Below are 16,308 nucleotides of genomic sequence, written 5' to 3'. Positions count from 1 at the left end.
AAATCTCCTCTCCATTCTCTGTTACTGTTGACCTCTCTGAAAATAGTATGAAACTCCCCCACCCCTCTCCTGATGTTTGTGATGTGTTGTAGTTTCTAAAGATGAGACATCTCTACTTAGGCTCTGGTGTTCACTTTCTGGCTCCTTTTAGCTCTCCCTCAGCTGGTGGATTATTTTTCCTTACTCCTTCTCCCTCCTGCCTCCACTTATCCACGGATCAGCTTTTGTTTTTCTCCACTGCTCTCCCCACTGCCTCTGTAAGTCTTATTCTCAGCTTCTGTCATGGGCAAGACCATAGGATCTAAAGAGCGTGGGGCCTTGTAGTCCTGACCTCTGATCCCACATCTGCCACCCTTGATGTTGCTCGGCTTTGGGCATGTCATTTTGTCTACCTGAGTGGAAATCCTTCACCTTCCTCAGCTAATAATTCTAGTTCTTCTCTGGGTTCACAGTAGAGTGTTCTTTCTCCTACCTCCTTGAAGTCAGGCATGGCTCTATAACTTGCTTTGGCCAATGAAATGTGAGGACGAGTGACTCATGTCACTTCAGGACAGAAGCTTGAAGAATCAGTGTATGTTTCACTGTGTTTCCTTTTGCTGCCTCCACCATCATGCATGCACAGAGATGGAGCCTCCCTCAGACTAGGCACTGGAGAGGGGGCAGCATAGAACAGAGTCCCCATCCCACCGGCAGTGGGCACATAGCATGAACAAGAAAATAGTCCCATGGTGCTTTCAGCCGCTGAGATTTGGGAGATGTTTGACTACAGCAGGATGTAGAATACTGAGGCTAGAATACCTCATCATCTGGGCCCTGGGACTAATGTCGAAGCACAGTGTTCTTGTGAGAGTTATGTATACTTAACATGCATTTAATTTTTTTTAATTTTAATTTTTTTTTTTTTTTAGAGAGGGAGCAGGGAGGGACAGGGAGAAGGAGAGAGAGAATCTTAAGCAGGCTTCATACCCAGCACAGAGCTTAACTCAGGCCTCAGTCCTATGACCCTGAGATCATGACCTGAGCTGAAATTAAGAGTCAGTTGCTTTACTGCCAAAGCTATCCTGGTGCCACAATGTGCATTTAAACTAGCCAACAAGTATTCCCCTTTGCTTGCTTTCTATGGGGCCTCTGATACCTTTCCCTGTTTTTCAATCTTGAAAAAAGTTAGTGAAAGGAATTGTTTGACTTTTCCTTCAAGCAGATGAATGGTTTCTAAAGCCCTGGGCACTGATTTGGTTACCCTCAACCTTCTTCTTCTTATGACCTTCTCTCTCTCCTTCCCTGATCACTTAGTATCTGCTGAGGGGTAAAGGAATTCCTGTTTTAACTTAATCCAAGTTTGAATTTTTGCACTCTTCTTCCTTTTCCCCACCTTCTCTTTGCCAGTTCTACTCCTGCTCTTTATACCCGGGTTCTAGAACCTGCAGTGTTTCTCTGTTCTCTTTGATTTCTTGCTTTCTTCCCACTCCCCACCCGCATGGAATCAACTGTAGTGCAAATTAACAAATAGTTCTGAAGTGCCTTGAGCTTGAAGACATTTTCTTCTGCTCACCTAAGCAGGATCCTGGAGCAATTGCAAATGTCCCATGCCCTACTGTAAATCTTGCAGTTGCAAGAGATTCAGTCAGGGTCAGTGAAGACCCAAGCAGAAGGTCTTGGCCAAGGCTCCTTGATGTCCCGGCTGTGCTGGGTGTTGTCGTATTGATTAAGCTCCTAGGACTGCTGCCAGCAGCCTCTAGGATTAAATCAATAGAGTTTGCAAAAGTAAAAGGACTTCTTTTGGAGGCACAGAATATGTTGCTTTATTTTTTTTTAAAGATAAAGCTTCAAGGAGAATCTTCACAGATGGTGGGGCTAGCAGAAGAAAGGGCCAGATAGACCCAAATATTTGGGGATGTGTCCAGGGAACATGCGAAGGAGCTGCATCGGGGGCTTGGGACTTTCTGGAAAGTCTGTTTGACTTGGCTTGGCAGTGCAACAGTGGAGAGAGCTGGAAAACAGGGTGGAAGGTGCAGAAAGAATTGCTGTTGAGAGGTAAAGAGAAATAAAACAGATGTGGTGGATTCATTTGCTTGTTCAACAGACATTGATTGGGGTCCTGCTAGGTGCCTGGCACTGGAAGGGGTGCTGGGAATGTAATGGTGAGCTATTTCTATGGCAAGTGTTCCTAGGAGGGAAGAGAAGGGGAGAGACACAAGAAAAGGTCATGTGAAGACAGAGACAGAGGATGGAGTGATGTGACCACAAACTGGAGAACACCCAGGGCCTCCAGTAGCTGAAAGAGGAGGGGAGGGATCCTACCCTAGAGCCTTCAGAGGGGGCTCTTATACCTTAATTATGGGGTTCTGGCCTGTGTAACTGTGAAAGATGAGATTTCTGTTCTTTCAACCACCCAGTTTGTGGTAATTCACCATGGCAGTCCTAGGGAATGAAAGTAAACACTTCTATGAGGTCAGAAGTGCCTGTCAGAAGGCACAACAAGACACAGCCATCACCAGAACCTGTAGCGGGGAGCATATGGGATAAAGAAATACCCCAAGTCTTCCTTCTTCCCTCCAATCTCCTGCTGGCACTTCCCATTGAACAAATCTTCCCAGAAGGTAGGAGATGAGACAAGAGCCAGCCTTATCTCTCCCAGGACACCAAGCAGAATGATGAGTGGATATGTTGGGGGAAGGGCATCAGGAGAGTGGCAAAACACATCCCAATACATGAGGCCTTTAGACAGTGGATATGGGTAGAGAATAGAAGATTACCTAGGGTTGAGCCCCAGAGAAGACCAATGTTGAGAGATTGAGTAAGAAAGGAGCAAGAAAGAGAGACAAGAAAGTAGTAGAAAAGATAAAAAGAAGCTGTAGCCAAGAAATCTGAGCCTGAAAAGTCCTGGGATTTAGCAGTCTTGAGGTCCTTGGTGATCCTCACTAGGAGAGTTTTGGTTAAGTGACAGAGCTGGAAGACAGCCTGGAGGAGCAGGCAGAAGAAAAAGAAATCAAAGTGAAGTGAAAGCAATACATGGAGTCAACTTCTTCATGAAGGGTAACAGAGAAATGGATTTGTGTCTGGAGGGAAATTTGGAGACAAGGGTGGGATTTCTAATGATGCGAGAATATTAACTTCCCTAAAATGGGTCATTCCTAGCAGTACACCAGTGCACACTGACTGATATCTTCTCCCATCTAGGATGCTAGAATTCTCAAATGCCCATTTTGAGATTTAGGATAATGAATTTAACATCATCAGTCCAGATCATTGATCTCATTCAGGAATGTACCTCTGTACAAGCATGAAAAAGGCAACTGGTTGGGTTCACCAGGGATGGGCTCTTTCCAGAAGCAAAGGAAATGCAAGGAAGTGATATATAACCAACCTTTGTAAGGTTGACAAGGAAGGAAATGAAGTGAGGAGAGGGTGCTGAGAAATGGTGGGGTCAGTGAGTGGCAGGGTTTCATGGGATGGATGTTCGTTTGCATTTAGGAGAGCTAGTAAGCTGGGAGGAGGAGAGTTGTGGCTAAAGAGAAGGATGCTGGGAAAGGGTATTTTGGAGATGGCCTGTGTTGCTCCTAGGCATGCATGGCTGGAGTGCCTTGAAGTTCATAAGGGTCATTGATGAAGGATCTCTTCCAGTGATTAAGAAGGAAGGGGCCAGCATAGACAGTGGTCTTTCCATGGAAATTGAAGGTCATAGAAAGTAACCGGCTCTACCAGTCTGACTCTCAGCTTTTGTTTTCCCATGGGCCTTAGTATCTTGGCTGCTGGGACTTCCTTTAACTTTGGACTTCCTGCTGAGTCCAGTGACACTGGGAAAGACTTTCATGGCTTGTCTGGTCAGAAGAGGGAGAATTTCTTGGTTTGTTTATGTACCCTATCTTGGGGGCCTTCTTGTTGGCTGCAACTGGTTTAGAGAGGGCCTTCTTCACCTCTCCTGGCTTCTTGGGTATCTCACCATACTTAGATTCGGAGGGTCCTTTGTTTCACTTGCTTCCCTGGGGCCCTTCTCCTTGGCCTCACTGGGTTTCCTTGGGGCCATCATGGCAGATATCTGCCTGGGCTTGATTTTCCTTTTGTTCTCGGGGCCTAATTTGAAGCTGCCAGTGATCTCCTTGGCCTTGGAATTGATGGCCCTCACGGAATTTCCAGGTTTGAGTTTAAGCTAAGAGGTTGATGAAATGCTCAGAGAAGATGCCAAGGACATGGAAGATTTCACTGACCACTGCACAGGTTGAGAGTACCACACAAGGGGAGAAGGGCTTGCCTGGACAGAGGGAACATCTCAGGGAATGTGATTGTGTGAGCAGGTTACTCATCACAGCTTTGTAATAGAGACAAACTGGAAGCATATAAGAAAATGTGAAATGATGATGCATTAATTCACAATAATACTGCACAGCCTTTTAAAAGAAGGCAATCCAGTGTGTCAATATGGGAAAATGGGTCCAGTGCTGTGAGGGGTACAGCAGAGGTCAGAACATTGCATAACACAATGGCATTTTTATAAAAAGAAAATATGATTTCGTATGTTTGTTTTCACTCATTTGGTGGTATTTATCGAGCACTTGCTATGTGTTGGGCACTAAATCCTGGGGACACAGCTGAGAATAAGCCCCAGATGGGGCTGACATTCCAGTAAGAGATCAACGTAATAAAATAAATAAGTAAAATGCATAGTTTGATGTGATAGGTTGCTAAAATAATTAACAAAAAGCAAGCAGGGAGGAGGATGGCAGTGTTGGTGGGGCTGAGACTTTAGACCTGGTAGCCAGGAAGGTCTCACTGGGAAGATAATGTTTTAGTATCTCCTGATGGAAGCAAGGGAATGAGCCCTGCCCATATTTAGGGGAAGAGTAACTCAGGAAGACACAGCAGCCAGGGTAAAGAACATGTGTAGGGAAAAATCTGAAAAATAGACAGAAAACTGCTAATGGTGGTTATCCCTGGGTTGTGAGCTGGGGTAAGGGCTTTTCATTTTTCAAATAATACAATATAAATTTTAAAACTGAAAAGAATACAATAAATGTATTCTTTTTATAACTAAAAGCAGTTATTTAAAAAGAAAGATCTTGAGAGCTGCCTGGGTGGTGTTTCTGTTCATGGTTCATGGCTCAGAGGAAAGTCAGTGAGTAACAGCATATAATAGGAACTATGAGAATCAAGGAGAAAGAAAACAAGCACAACCAACAATAATTTTTTAGAAATTGAAGAACTTTTTTTAGAGATTTTCCATATCACATAATATAATTAGCCATCTTAAAGTGAACAATTCAGTGGCATTTAGAATATTCACATCATCTGGTGACCACCACCTCCATCTAGCTCCAAAACATTTCCTACCCCCAAAAGGAAATCCTGCCTCGTGAAGCAGTTGTTCCTGATTTCCTCCTGCCCCTCACATCCTGGCAAACGTGACTCTGCATTTTGTCTCTATTGAGTCACAGATTCTGGATAGCCAAAAAGGTCGAGATAGCCATCTGTGGGTGAGTGGATAAATAAATTGAAGTACATCCACACACACATCCATAAAATGGAATGTATTCCACACAATGGAATACTACACAGCCATGACAAGGAACAAAGTACGTGTACACACCCCTACATGGATGGCCCCCAAAACATTATGCTGAATGAAAGATGCCAGACAAAAAAGATCACATGTTGTATAATCCTATTTATATGGGATACCTGATGGAGATTTTTGCAACTTTTATTTTGAGCCCGGTATTTGTGGAGTGGATCACCTACCTTCACTGCCTCCTGTTTTGGGAATGATTTCATATTTGAGAGAAGGCTCAGTCAGCCATGATGAGAGTACATGTTGAAAGCTTCCAGTGAAGGGAAGGGACCGAGACTTGGATGGCAAAAAAAGGCATAGGATAGGTTAATAATACTGGTAGCTGTCATTGTCATAAACATAATAATATAAGCACTGATTACATGATCACAAGGAGATGAACCCTATCTTATGCTTTTATAAGCATGTTAAGTTTCTTTTTTATATAAACATGTTTTCTTAATATTAAGATCCAATGCAGGAACCAGAGTAAATAATAATTAAATACATATGTATTGAGTGCACACTATATCCCAGGTCCTGTTATAAATGTATTGTGGGTGTCCATTCATTCTATTTACAGCCCTGCAATGTAAGCATGACTTTTTTCATTTTATGTATGAGGAAACAGGCTCAGAAAAGGAAATTCTTTTGGCCAACATCAGAACCATGCCTGACCCCCAAACCCTTTTAACCACTCTTCTCTATGACTTCTCATGTAGTATTTCCAGTTTTCTGAGCAGAAGCTTGATCCAGATGCCCTGGGTAGACTTCTCTCTATAGAACCAAAGTGTTGAAAATTTCTTTGATTATATTAAAAAACAAATGACACATCACATGTATTTGGTGTTGGGTTTTTAATTTTTTCTTCATTTGATTTTCCTGGTGACATAATGAATTTTTTTTTCTCTACCCTAGATGTGAAATGTAGGTCTTTACAAATGTCTAGAGTGTGTTAATACTTGACGCTGGGTTGCTTGCCCTGCCCCAGGCTTGCCATGTCTGGATGGATGTGAAATTAAGTGTCTCCGCTTGCCGTTGGCCATGGTACTGAAAAGTTCCCAGGCTGCACCCAGAGTTGCCCTGAGTCGTATTGTCACCACTAGAGTCTCTAGCTAATGGGCTGGTGGAAAGCTCTTTTGTAGGCTTGGCTTTTGGCTGTTATATGCATTGGAGAGTTCAAACCCCATGTCTGAGAACTGGACACTCTCTGGAGTATTGGAGGGTAAAATTTTTGTTAACATAGCCCACTTGGGATGGGTTTATGAGGGCATGGATTAGCCTGCGGTTGTTGATCATGACTACATTCAGTTGTGGTAGTTGGGACTCGGTTGAGGTCTAATCCATTTGGTTTCATCCATACGGTTAAGGTTCCAGATGTACCCCAACTCCAATTTTTAAATAAAGACAAAACTATCCACCTTCTAATAAGAGTAAGCTGCTGGATGGTCTTTGGTTTGCAAGCATGGATGTTGGGATGAGTGATAGCTCCTCCAGTATTTCCTCTGTGGTCATGAGCAATTTTCTTAACCTCTCTGAGCCTTGATCTCCTTATCTGGAAAATGGAGCTTGCAACTTACCTTGTAGAACTGTTGCAAGAAATTAACTGAAACGAATGTAAAATGCTTAGCACGGTGTCTGCCCAATGAAGCAGTTGATAAACACAGCTGTAATTAGGTTGTTGTGCCTGTTAATGGGCCCATAATAGTTTATCATATTGCCAAGTTAAATGCTGGCATTTGTTTAGCGAAGCAAAGAATATGTCCTAAACTCATACATCTAGGACCCTGGTACCCCTCTGCTCTTTTCCTGGTAATTGTGATGAGCATGGAACTAACATGAAAATAAGGTCTGTTTGGCTTCTTTCTATAAGTTCAATTGCTTGGTTGACTCACTGAAGTATCTGTTTCCTCAGAACATCAGGCAGCCCCTATATTAGAGGAAAGGTCTTGATGAGTTAAAAAACCTGATTTGATTTTCACAACAACCACAGGAAGTTGGGAATGAGGTGGGGAAGGGGAGATCATAAAGAGAAGGATGAATCACTTAGACATTCTACAAGGTCTTGCTAAGGGGCTGGAACCATCAGCCATGCCTACTTTGCAAATTGATTTTCTTTGATGTTCTGGATCCCAAGAGCAGATCCTGTTAGCAGGTACAGCCCTTCTTCCCTGGGAAGAATCACTTGGTCATTTCCAGTGTCACACACAACCCCTTTCTGGGACCTCTGTGGTCCTGATCAATCTAATTTGGAGGCGGGGAGCTTTGTGTGTCTGCACTTGCCTGCAGGGCTGTTTTCTATCCTGACTTCCACAAGCCATTTCAGGAGCCAGCTTTTCCTCCCATCAGGGATGCTTCTCCCTTTTCATCTCTTCTCCCCGCACTCCCTCCCCTTGGCCTCTCGGCTGGCTGATTATTCTGGATCCCGCTGACACAGGTGCTTTCTCCCTGAACCAATCGGGGAGCAGGAAAGCTCAGCTCAGCTAGCAGAAGCATTGCTCACCGCAGCTGTGAGTTAGAACCCAGGATTTCTAAATTGGGAGGAACAAGCACGACTCAGGGTTGGGCTGAGAAAGCCTCACCTCCCCCTGCTTGGACTACCTTTGACTTCTGCCTGGGGTGAGGCATCTCCTCCCATGCCAAGAATACAGTACCCCATCTCTGTGTCCATGTGCCTACCACTTCAATGCATATTTTAAGAAGCTGACTGTGTTCTTGACATCCCACCAAGACTTGGCATACAACAGAGTGGGGAGAGAAGATGCAAAAACCGGGACCCACCCACCTTTCCTTCCTTATTCAGGTGTTTATTGAGCACCTTCTATGAAAACTGATGCTCTCTTAGGTGCAGAGAACAAAGCAGTGAACAAAGTAGACAAAAATCCCTGCTTGCATGGAGCTTATAGTCTATTAGGGAAAACAAACAGTGAACAAGATAAAGAAGAAAAATAGAGCATATATTTGACCAGGGACGGGGCCGAGGAAAAAAATAAGCAGGGCAAGAGGTAAAGGTCTTATGGGGATGTGACCTTTGAGTAAAGACCTAGAGGGAGTGAGGGAGGGAACCATGTGGGTCTGTGGGGAAAAAATATTACAGGAGAGAGAATAGCAGGTACAAAGGCCCTAGTGTGGGACATGCCTCGTGTTTGGGGAATGTGGAGGAGGCCAGTGTGGCTGCAGCTGAGCCAACACAGGGAGACAGAGGTCATGAGAGCAGGGAGGTGATGAGGGCAGGTCATGCTGGGTCTTGCTGGCTGCCAGGAAGACTGGCTTTTCTTCTGAGTGACATGGGAGTCATGGGAAGGCTGTGACTCCTTCCATGTCAGCTGGAATTTTCTTTTCTGCATATTTGTCTCATGCCAGTTTACTCTTATTTCATCAAGATCTTGGGTTTCTTACCAGCCCCTTTACCTGTGTGCAGCCAGAAGACTGGTCTGGGGCTCCCAAAGTCTCCTCCTAGGGTCAGAATGTGGAGGAGAGAGGGGAGCCCCCACCTCTCTTGAGATGACTCAAAGCCACAATTACCTGGTCTCCTCCTACCCTTGAAATAGATCTAAGGCAAACTTCACTGTGCACACAGATCCCCTGAAGATCTTGCTAAAATGCAGATTCTGACTCAGCAGGTCAGCGTGGGGGGAGGAGGGGCTAAGTCTTTGCATTTCTAAAGGATGCAGCTGATGCTCTTCTGCGACCATTCAGTAGCAAGGGTATGAGGTCAATGTCGCCATTTCCCATGGCGGGGGGAGGCAGATCTGTGGACATTGGCGGGGTCCGTGTGTGCATGGAGGGAGAAGGGTTAATATTTGATAGCCAGTATTGCCATGTTTGACAAGAAAAAAGCAGTAAGGTAGGAGTGGGCAGCCTCTTTCCGTTCTCCCCCATGCTGTGGCTTCATCGCTCTATCCGGAGAGCTCTGGGCCTGAAATCCAGGCGACACTGGACAATTGAAATCCTGATAATGCAACCTTGAAAGTGCTGCTTGCTACCAGTCTTCTGGGACTCTTCCTGGAACCTCAACTCAAGTCTGATGGAGAGGAAGTCACATCCCAGCTGTTTAGGGGCAGGAGGCCACACACCCCCTCCACCCCAGGAGTGAGCCAGCAGCTCCACACAGAAGTGAGCAAGAAGCTAGTTGGCAGGGAAGGGAAGTGAAATCATCAGATTCAAATCATGGCTTCAGAAGCCTCGGCAAGGGGAGGCCAGGGAAGGGCTTGGCGTTGCTTCTCTGTATACAAATATTGTCTCTTATTTTCTGGGCTGCAGGGTGAGGCAGAATGGAATATTTGTGCAACATAGCCCAGCTTTGTTCTCTGTGCTCCTAATGACTGTCAGCTTGGAGGCAGGAAGCCAATCAGAGGCACTCGTCGGCAGGGCCGGCTTTTGTTGGCTCCCCAAATTGCCCTGAGTGTCAGATTTGCTTTTCAGAGTGTGCACGAAGCGCGGCTCAGCCGCTTTCAGCTGGAGGCAAAGGCCAAAGCCGGTGACAAAGAAGGCCTGGTTTTCCTGGTTTACTTAGACTCTTACTCCCAAGGTTGTCCATTCCAGACTTTCTTTTCCCACCTGGAAAGTGCGTATATACTCTCACTCCACCAGCCTATAAGATCCTTTGGTTTTATGGAGCTTCCAAAAGGCCCAAGCTAACTCTAGGGCCAAAGGATAGAACAAGGCAAGTTAGGCTTCCAAGGGAGAAAGCTGGGAGGAGGCCAGGGGTTTAACATGGGCAAGTTCACCAAGGCATGCTCTTTGATCCTTCCACAGAACAGTGGACCCCGGTGTTCCTAGGGGACACTTAGCAGTATCTGGAGGTCACTTTCCGTTGTCGTTAAGTTTTGGTTGTCGTAACTGGAGAGAAGGAGATGCTGTTGTTCATCACTCCCACCACAGGGAATGACCTGCCCCCCAGATGTCAGTAGTGCCAAGGTGGGGAAGCTGTACTCCAGACTGACCAGTACCCTATGGCTTTCCCTTCTGACACCCACTTCTCTACACCCAGATTGACTGGGCAGTGCCTCTGTGGGTCTGGCAGGGGGACAGGGGACATTCTGGCTCACCAGCTGGTCAGCAGATCAGGTCCTAATGTAAAGTGAGCAGGGAAGGCCCTCCCCAAGTAGAGACCCTCCAGCAGGTCACCAGGCCTTGTCCGCCCAGAGCAGTGTTCCCAGGATGCAAGAAGGAGTTTGTGCCTGGAGGGAGAGGGAATGCCACATCTGGAGATAACCACACAGACTACCCTTTCCCTCCATCAGATCTTGAAAGGTCAGCTTCTCGGAGGCCTACCCTGACCACCATATTATTTTCTACTTATTGAGGTAAAATTCATGTAACAATATTAACCATTCTTAAGTGACTAATTCAGTGGCATTTAGTACATTCAGAGTGTTTGTTGTACATTATCTGTCTAGTTCCAAAACATTAAGCAGTCACTTCCCAACCCCCTCCCCCGGCCCTTGGCAACCGCCCATCTGCTTTCTGACTCTGTGGATTTGCCCGTTCTAGACATTTTACATACACAGAATCATACGGTATGTGGCCTTTTATGGGCGGCTTCTTTTACTCGGCACAATGTTTCTGAGGTTCGTCCACACTGTGCTGTGTATTAGCACTTCATTTTTGTGGCCAAGGATGGTTCGTTGTCTGGATAGACCACTTTTTGTTCATCCATGCATCCACGCTGCTCCCACCTTTTTTCTGTCGCACTGGTGTTGCTATGAACATGTGTTTCGGTACCTGCTTTTCAGTTCTCTGGGGTGTACACCTAGGATATGCATCGCTGGATCATATGGTAATTCTGTGGGCTTTTTGAGGAATCACCAAACTATTTTCCACAGAGGCTGCACCATTCCCCCAGCAACACACAAAAGTTCTAATTTCTCACATCCTTGCCAATGCTTACTGTTCTCCGTGGGGTTTTTTTGTTTGTTTTGTTTTTGCTCTGTTTTGTTTTGTTTTAACTCGAGTGGATGGGGAATGGTAGCTCATTGTGGTTTTGATTTGCAGTTCCCTAATGGTTGATGAAGTTGAGCATGTTTGCATGTGTTGATTGGCTATTTGAATATCTTCTTTGGAGATAGATCTACTCAGGCCATTTCCGCATTGTTTATTGGGACTACCTTTTGTCGCCGAGTGACAAATGTTCCTTATATATTCTGGATGCCAGACTTGCCAGATACATGATTTGCAAATATTTTCTCTTGTTCTGTTGGTTATCTTTTCACTTTGTTGATGATGCTCTTTGATGTACAAAAGTTTTTAATTTTGGTGATGTCTGGTTTGCCTGTTTTTTCTTTTGTTGATTGTGCTTTGGGCATCAGGTCGGAATACTGTACTGCACTTATTTTATAAAAAGATTTACTAAAAAAAGGGTTTACTTATTTATTATTTGAGAGAGAGAGAGAGAGCATGAGGAGGGGGAGGAGCAGAGAGAGAGAGAGAGAGAGAGAGAGAGAGAATCTCAAGCAGACTCCCTGCCATGCTCAGAGCCTGATGTGGGGATTGATTTCACAACCCTGAGATCATGACCTAAGCTGAAATCAAGAGTTGGATGCTTACCTAACTGAGCCACCCAGGCACCCTGACTACCCTACTTTAATTGCAACCCCCAACCTCCTTTCCTGCTTTTTCTCTGCATAGCATTCACCACCTCGTAATGCTCTATATGTGTGGTTGTCTCACACACTCACTTCTTCCCCATGAGGGCAGAGATTTTTGTTTCTTTTACTGTAAGCTGTGTCCCCAGTGTCCTGAACTGGGCCCGGCACCCATTATGTGCTGAATTAATATTTGCTCTGTGGATATTGGAGGTGAGATGGAGAATAACATCTACATTTTCCTTAAAAAGTCATCTGCTGGGTCTTTAGAGCAATGATGCTACTTCACAGGACACTCTCGTTGTGGATGCGTGTCATTATACACTTGTCCAGACTTCTCAGTGTTCGATACCAAGAGTGAGCCATGATGTAAGCGGTGGACTTTGGGTGATAATGTTGTGTTGGTATAAGTTTATTGATTATAACAATGCACCATTTGGTTGGGGGGGAGGGGGATGTTGATAATGGGGGGGGAGTTTTGCATGTGTGGGGGCAGAGGGAGAATGGGGAATCTCTCTACCTTCTGCTGAGTTTTGCTGTGAGCCCAAACAAGCTGGAAAGATTTTCCTTAATTCCTCCATACTCCCTTTGAATATATGATTTTAGCCACCATCATAGCAAACTGCATTGTCCTTGCTCTGGAACAACACCTACCCGACGATGACAAGACCCCAATGTCTGAACGACTGGTAAGTGATGTCTCCCTTGAGGGGTCTCTCTTTTGCTTTAGAAGCAAGCTGCCATGGCTGCGGGGGTGGGGACAGAGGCAGGGCAGACTCTCAGTCTCGGAGCCAAGAGCTGGATCATGGATCATGAGCCCCCCTACCTGGGAAGCCTAAATTTTGAGAATACCAATAATCTGGAGAGAGAGATGCCTTCATGACTCATCCCTCCAGACCTGGCAAACCCAATGCCGACCAGGGTGACAGTGTTTGGCAAGTGTTTATGCGATCTATAAAAACATCATATTAGGAACAAAATTCTTGTGAAAGATGTTGCGTATACGTGGAAATGGAGAGAATAATACAATGAACCCCTCCATGAACCCCTCAGCTAGATTCAGCTGTTTTCAAGACTTTGCCCTGTTTGCTTTGCTTGTCCCCTTGCATTTCACTGGTTTGTCTTTCCTGGGCAAAATCGTTGAAGGCAAATCCCAGACAACTTGTCAGTTCTTTGCCATGTAATTACTTAACTCTGCATCACTAAAAATGTGGGCATTTTCTTCCATTACCACAGTGACATTTTTACACCCAACACAACTTGCAGTGGTTTCTTGGAACCATGTCACACCCAGTCAGGAATCAGATTTTTGTGTTTGTCTCAGAAATAGCATTTTTCAGTCAGTTTGGTCAAACCAGGATCCAAGCAGGGTCTAGATTTTGTTATGTTGCTTAAACCCAATTTTATTTTATTTATTATTTTTTTAAGATTTTATTTGTTTATTTTTGAGAGAGAGAGAGAGAGTACACAAGCACAAGCAGGGTCAGGGGTAGAGGGAGAAGCAGACTCCCTACTGAACAGGGAGCCTGATGTGGGCCTTGATCCAGGGACCCTGGGATCATGACCTGAGCTGAAGACAGATGCCCAATGAACTGAGCCACCCAGGCATTCCTGCATAAGCCCTTTAAACTAAAGTAACTGTTTTTACTTCTGCCCTGACTTATGGCAGAAACCAGTCCCGTAGCCCTAAGGCATGTCCCGCATTCTGATGTTAGCCTGGTTCCTTGCGTCTGGTGTCATTTGACTTGTTCTTCTATCTTCTGTGTCTCCTGTCATGGATGTCAGCTCTGGGGGACGTTCACAGTCCTCATTCAAAGTTACTCATTTGGTGAAACTCAGCAGAGCTATAAACTAGCACTAAGATTTTTCTCAATCCCCCTACCCATCCCTAAGCCCCCTGGTTCTTCTCCTGGCATTCTGACAGTGCAGAGAAGGAGACTTATTTTCCCTCTGTCACCTTTTCAGATCCAGCTGTAATAGTTCAAGGGTAGGTAGAGGGAGGTGTAAGAATCCACTCATTCCTAATCCACAAAATATAGATGGTTCTCAAGACACCTAAATGTTAATAGGTATGAATTATAATATGTATTCTAAAATATAACACTAACCTATTAAACTTATGATTTCAAGACTTTTTTTGGTTTTTGTTTAAGGTGAAGCTAAGAGAGTCAGCTGGAAAAATAGAAAGCAAATAGTAGTATCATGGCAAGCTGATAGGAAAAGAATCATGAAGGCAGAAAGGATTGAAGCTTGAGAAACTTCATAACAGATTGGAAAACATCCATGTAGGGGCTCTGATGGAGTGGAGCTTACAGCTTAATTTAAAATATTATAGACTACCAGCTGGAAGCCAGAAACTCACAAGAGGTTCAGTGAGGGTCTGGGGACCAGGACACTGGCCATTTGCCAGCAAATGCGGAAGTATCACTCCAGTATTTTAGCAACCTGAAGAGCTGTGCTGGTGCATACCAGCTGAGACCCTTCACGAGTGTCAGATTAGGGGTGAGGTTGGTATACAGGGTCTAACCTCAAAGGCCTTGAGGGATCTGTGTGACAGACATACTGAACCAGTGCTTTCCAGTAGAATTTTCTGCAGTGATGGGAATGCTCTCCATCTGCACTGTCTGATATTATAGTCACTGGAATGTGGCTTCTGTGTCTGAGGAACTGAATTCTTATTTTATTTCACTTGAATTAACTTTCAGTTAAATAGCCACATATGACCAGTGGCTGCTATACTAGACATCATGGATCCAAACAAACAATTCTGTTTGACCAAGTGATATGTGAGATTGGCCAAAAGGAAAGGAGGAGGGTGCTTTCTCCACGCTTCTGCCTCTCTTGTAAAAGCAAGAGAACTCTGGGAAGGATGCGTTGGGGGGCGATGGGTGCTGGAGGGTAGGAGAGGTGAGAAAAAAATGTGTAGAGATGTCCGGGTGGGCAAGGTCCCCAATTATGCCACCCTCTGCCCAGCCAAAGATCTTGACCTTACCTTCTCTCCCTTCCAGGATGATACAGAACCATACTTCATTGGAATTTTTTGTTTCGAGGCTGGCATTAAAATCATCGCCCTGGGGTTTGCCTTCCATAAAGGCTCTTACTTAAGGAATGGTTGGAACGTGATGGACTTTGTGGTGGTGCTAACAGGGTAAGTGTCAGATGCTGTGCTTCTTAGAATTATCTCGAACTGTAAAGACTTTGGAAACATCATGGTTGGTGTGTACAGGCTGGGCTCGGGAAGGCTGAGTCCCCATGTTCTTCACCATGTCTCTGCATCTCACACCCATCTCCATACCCTGCCTGCATGTTGGAGCAGATGCTTTTAGTTTCAATTAGAATAACGGCTTATTAGTGTTGACTGCTTCCAGAGAGCTTTCTGTGCATTCTCTCATTTAATCCTCACAGCAACCCAATGAATTAGGAAATATTAATATTCCCATGGGACCACGGAGAGATCTGAAGCACAGATATGAATTTGCCTAAGATCACCCTGCTAGTGGAATTGGAATTCGAATCTAATATTATGTGATTCCAGAAATCAAGTTTTTAACTGTTGTGCATATGTGGTCCTTTTGCCTCACTTGGGGATGCCTTTATTCCAAGTTGGTCTTGATTTCTAGCTGGTAAATGTTTGTTGAGGACTTCTGAGTATAGTGGTTTGTGGAAGGGCTATGGAGAAAACCAAGCTAGATAAGGTACAGTGACCATTTTAGAAGAGTTTTTGGATCTGTATATAGCATGCCACAGTTGAAAGGTGAGTGTGTATATGCTTTCCACGAAGGACCCTCTGTATAAGGTAACACTAGCTGTTATGACAACAATAGAAGAAACTGGGTAATGTTTTACACACAACAGAAATTTATTTCTCACTTATTGAAAGTCCAAAACAGTTGTTCCTTGTTGGCAGGGCTCTCTCCTTCAAGCAGTGATTGAGGGAACCCAGGCCCTTGCCACATTGTGGCTCCTCTTTGTTGACTCACAGCTTCCAAGAACTCTGTGCTTGTCTACACCAAACCACGGAAGAGAAATGAGCACACAAAGTGATACTAGGAAGGTTTTATGAGCCTGGCACATGCCTCTTCCTTTCCTGTTCTTTTGGCTAGAATTTATTCACATGACACACATCACTGCAGGGGAAGCTGAGAAACATTTGACTGTGCTTAAAAGAAAGGAAGG

The 16,308-nt window shown here is 44.8% G+C and overlaps 1 protein-coding gene across 20 annotated transcripts in view; it reads left to right on the top strand.

The window, feature by feature from the left end:
* Positions 1–16,308, top strand: part of CACNA1A (calcium voltage-gated channel subunit alpha1 A) — a 284,022-nt gene that overhangs the window by 96,585 nt on the left and 171,129 nt on the right. For 19 of the 20 annotated variants that reach the window (XM_032835843.1, XM_032835845.1, XM_032835844.1 and 16 more), the window contains 2 exons: positions 12,716–12,821; positions 15,141–15,280. In XM_032835843.1, the coding sequence (XP_032691734.1) occupies positions 12,716–12,821; positions 15,141–15,280 (246 nt within the window). The remainder of the gene's footprint in view (positions 1–12,715; positions 12,822–15,140; positions 15,281–16,308) is intronic. The other variant, XM_032835862.1, reaches the window with a different exon arrangement.

The sequence above is a fragment of the Lontra canadensis genome, unplaced genomic scaffold, assembly GCF_010015895.1.
Source record: "Lontra canadensis isolate GAN:19392208 unplaced genomic scaffold, GSC_riverotter_1.0 scaffold88, whole genome shotgun sequence".
Taxonomy (NCBI): domain Eukaryota; kingdom Metazoa; phylum Chordata; class Mammalia; order Carnivora; family Mustelidae; genus Lontra; species Lontra canadensis.
The sequence above is the reverse complement of the archived record's forward strand: the minus strand, read 5'-3'. Positions and strand labels throughout refer to the sequence as shown.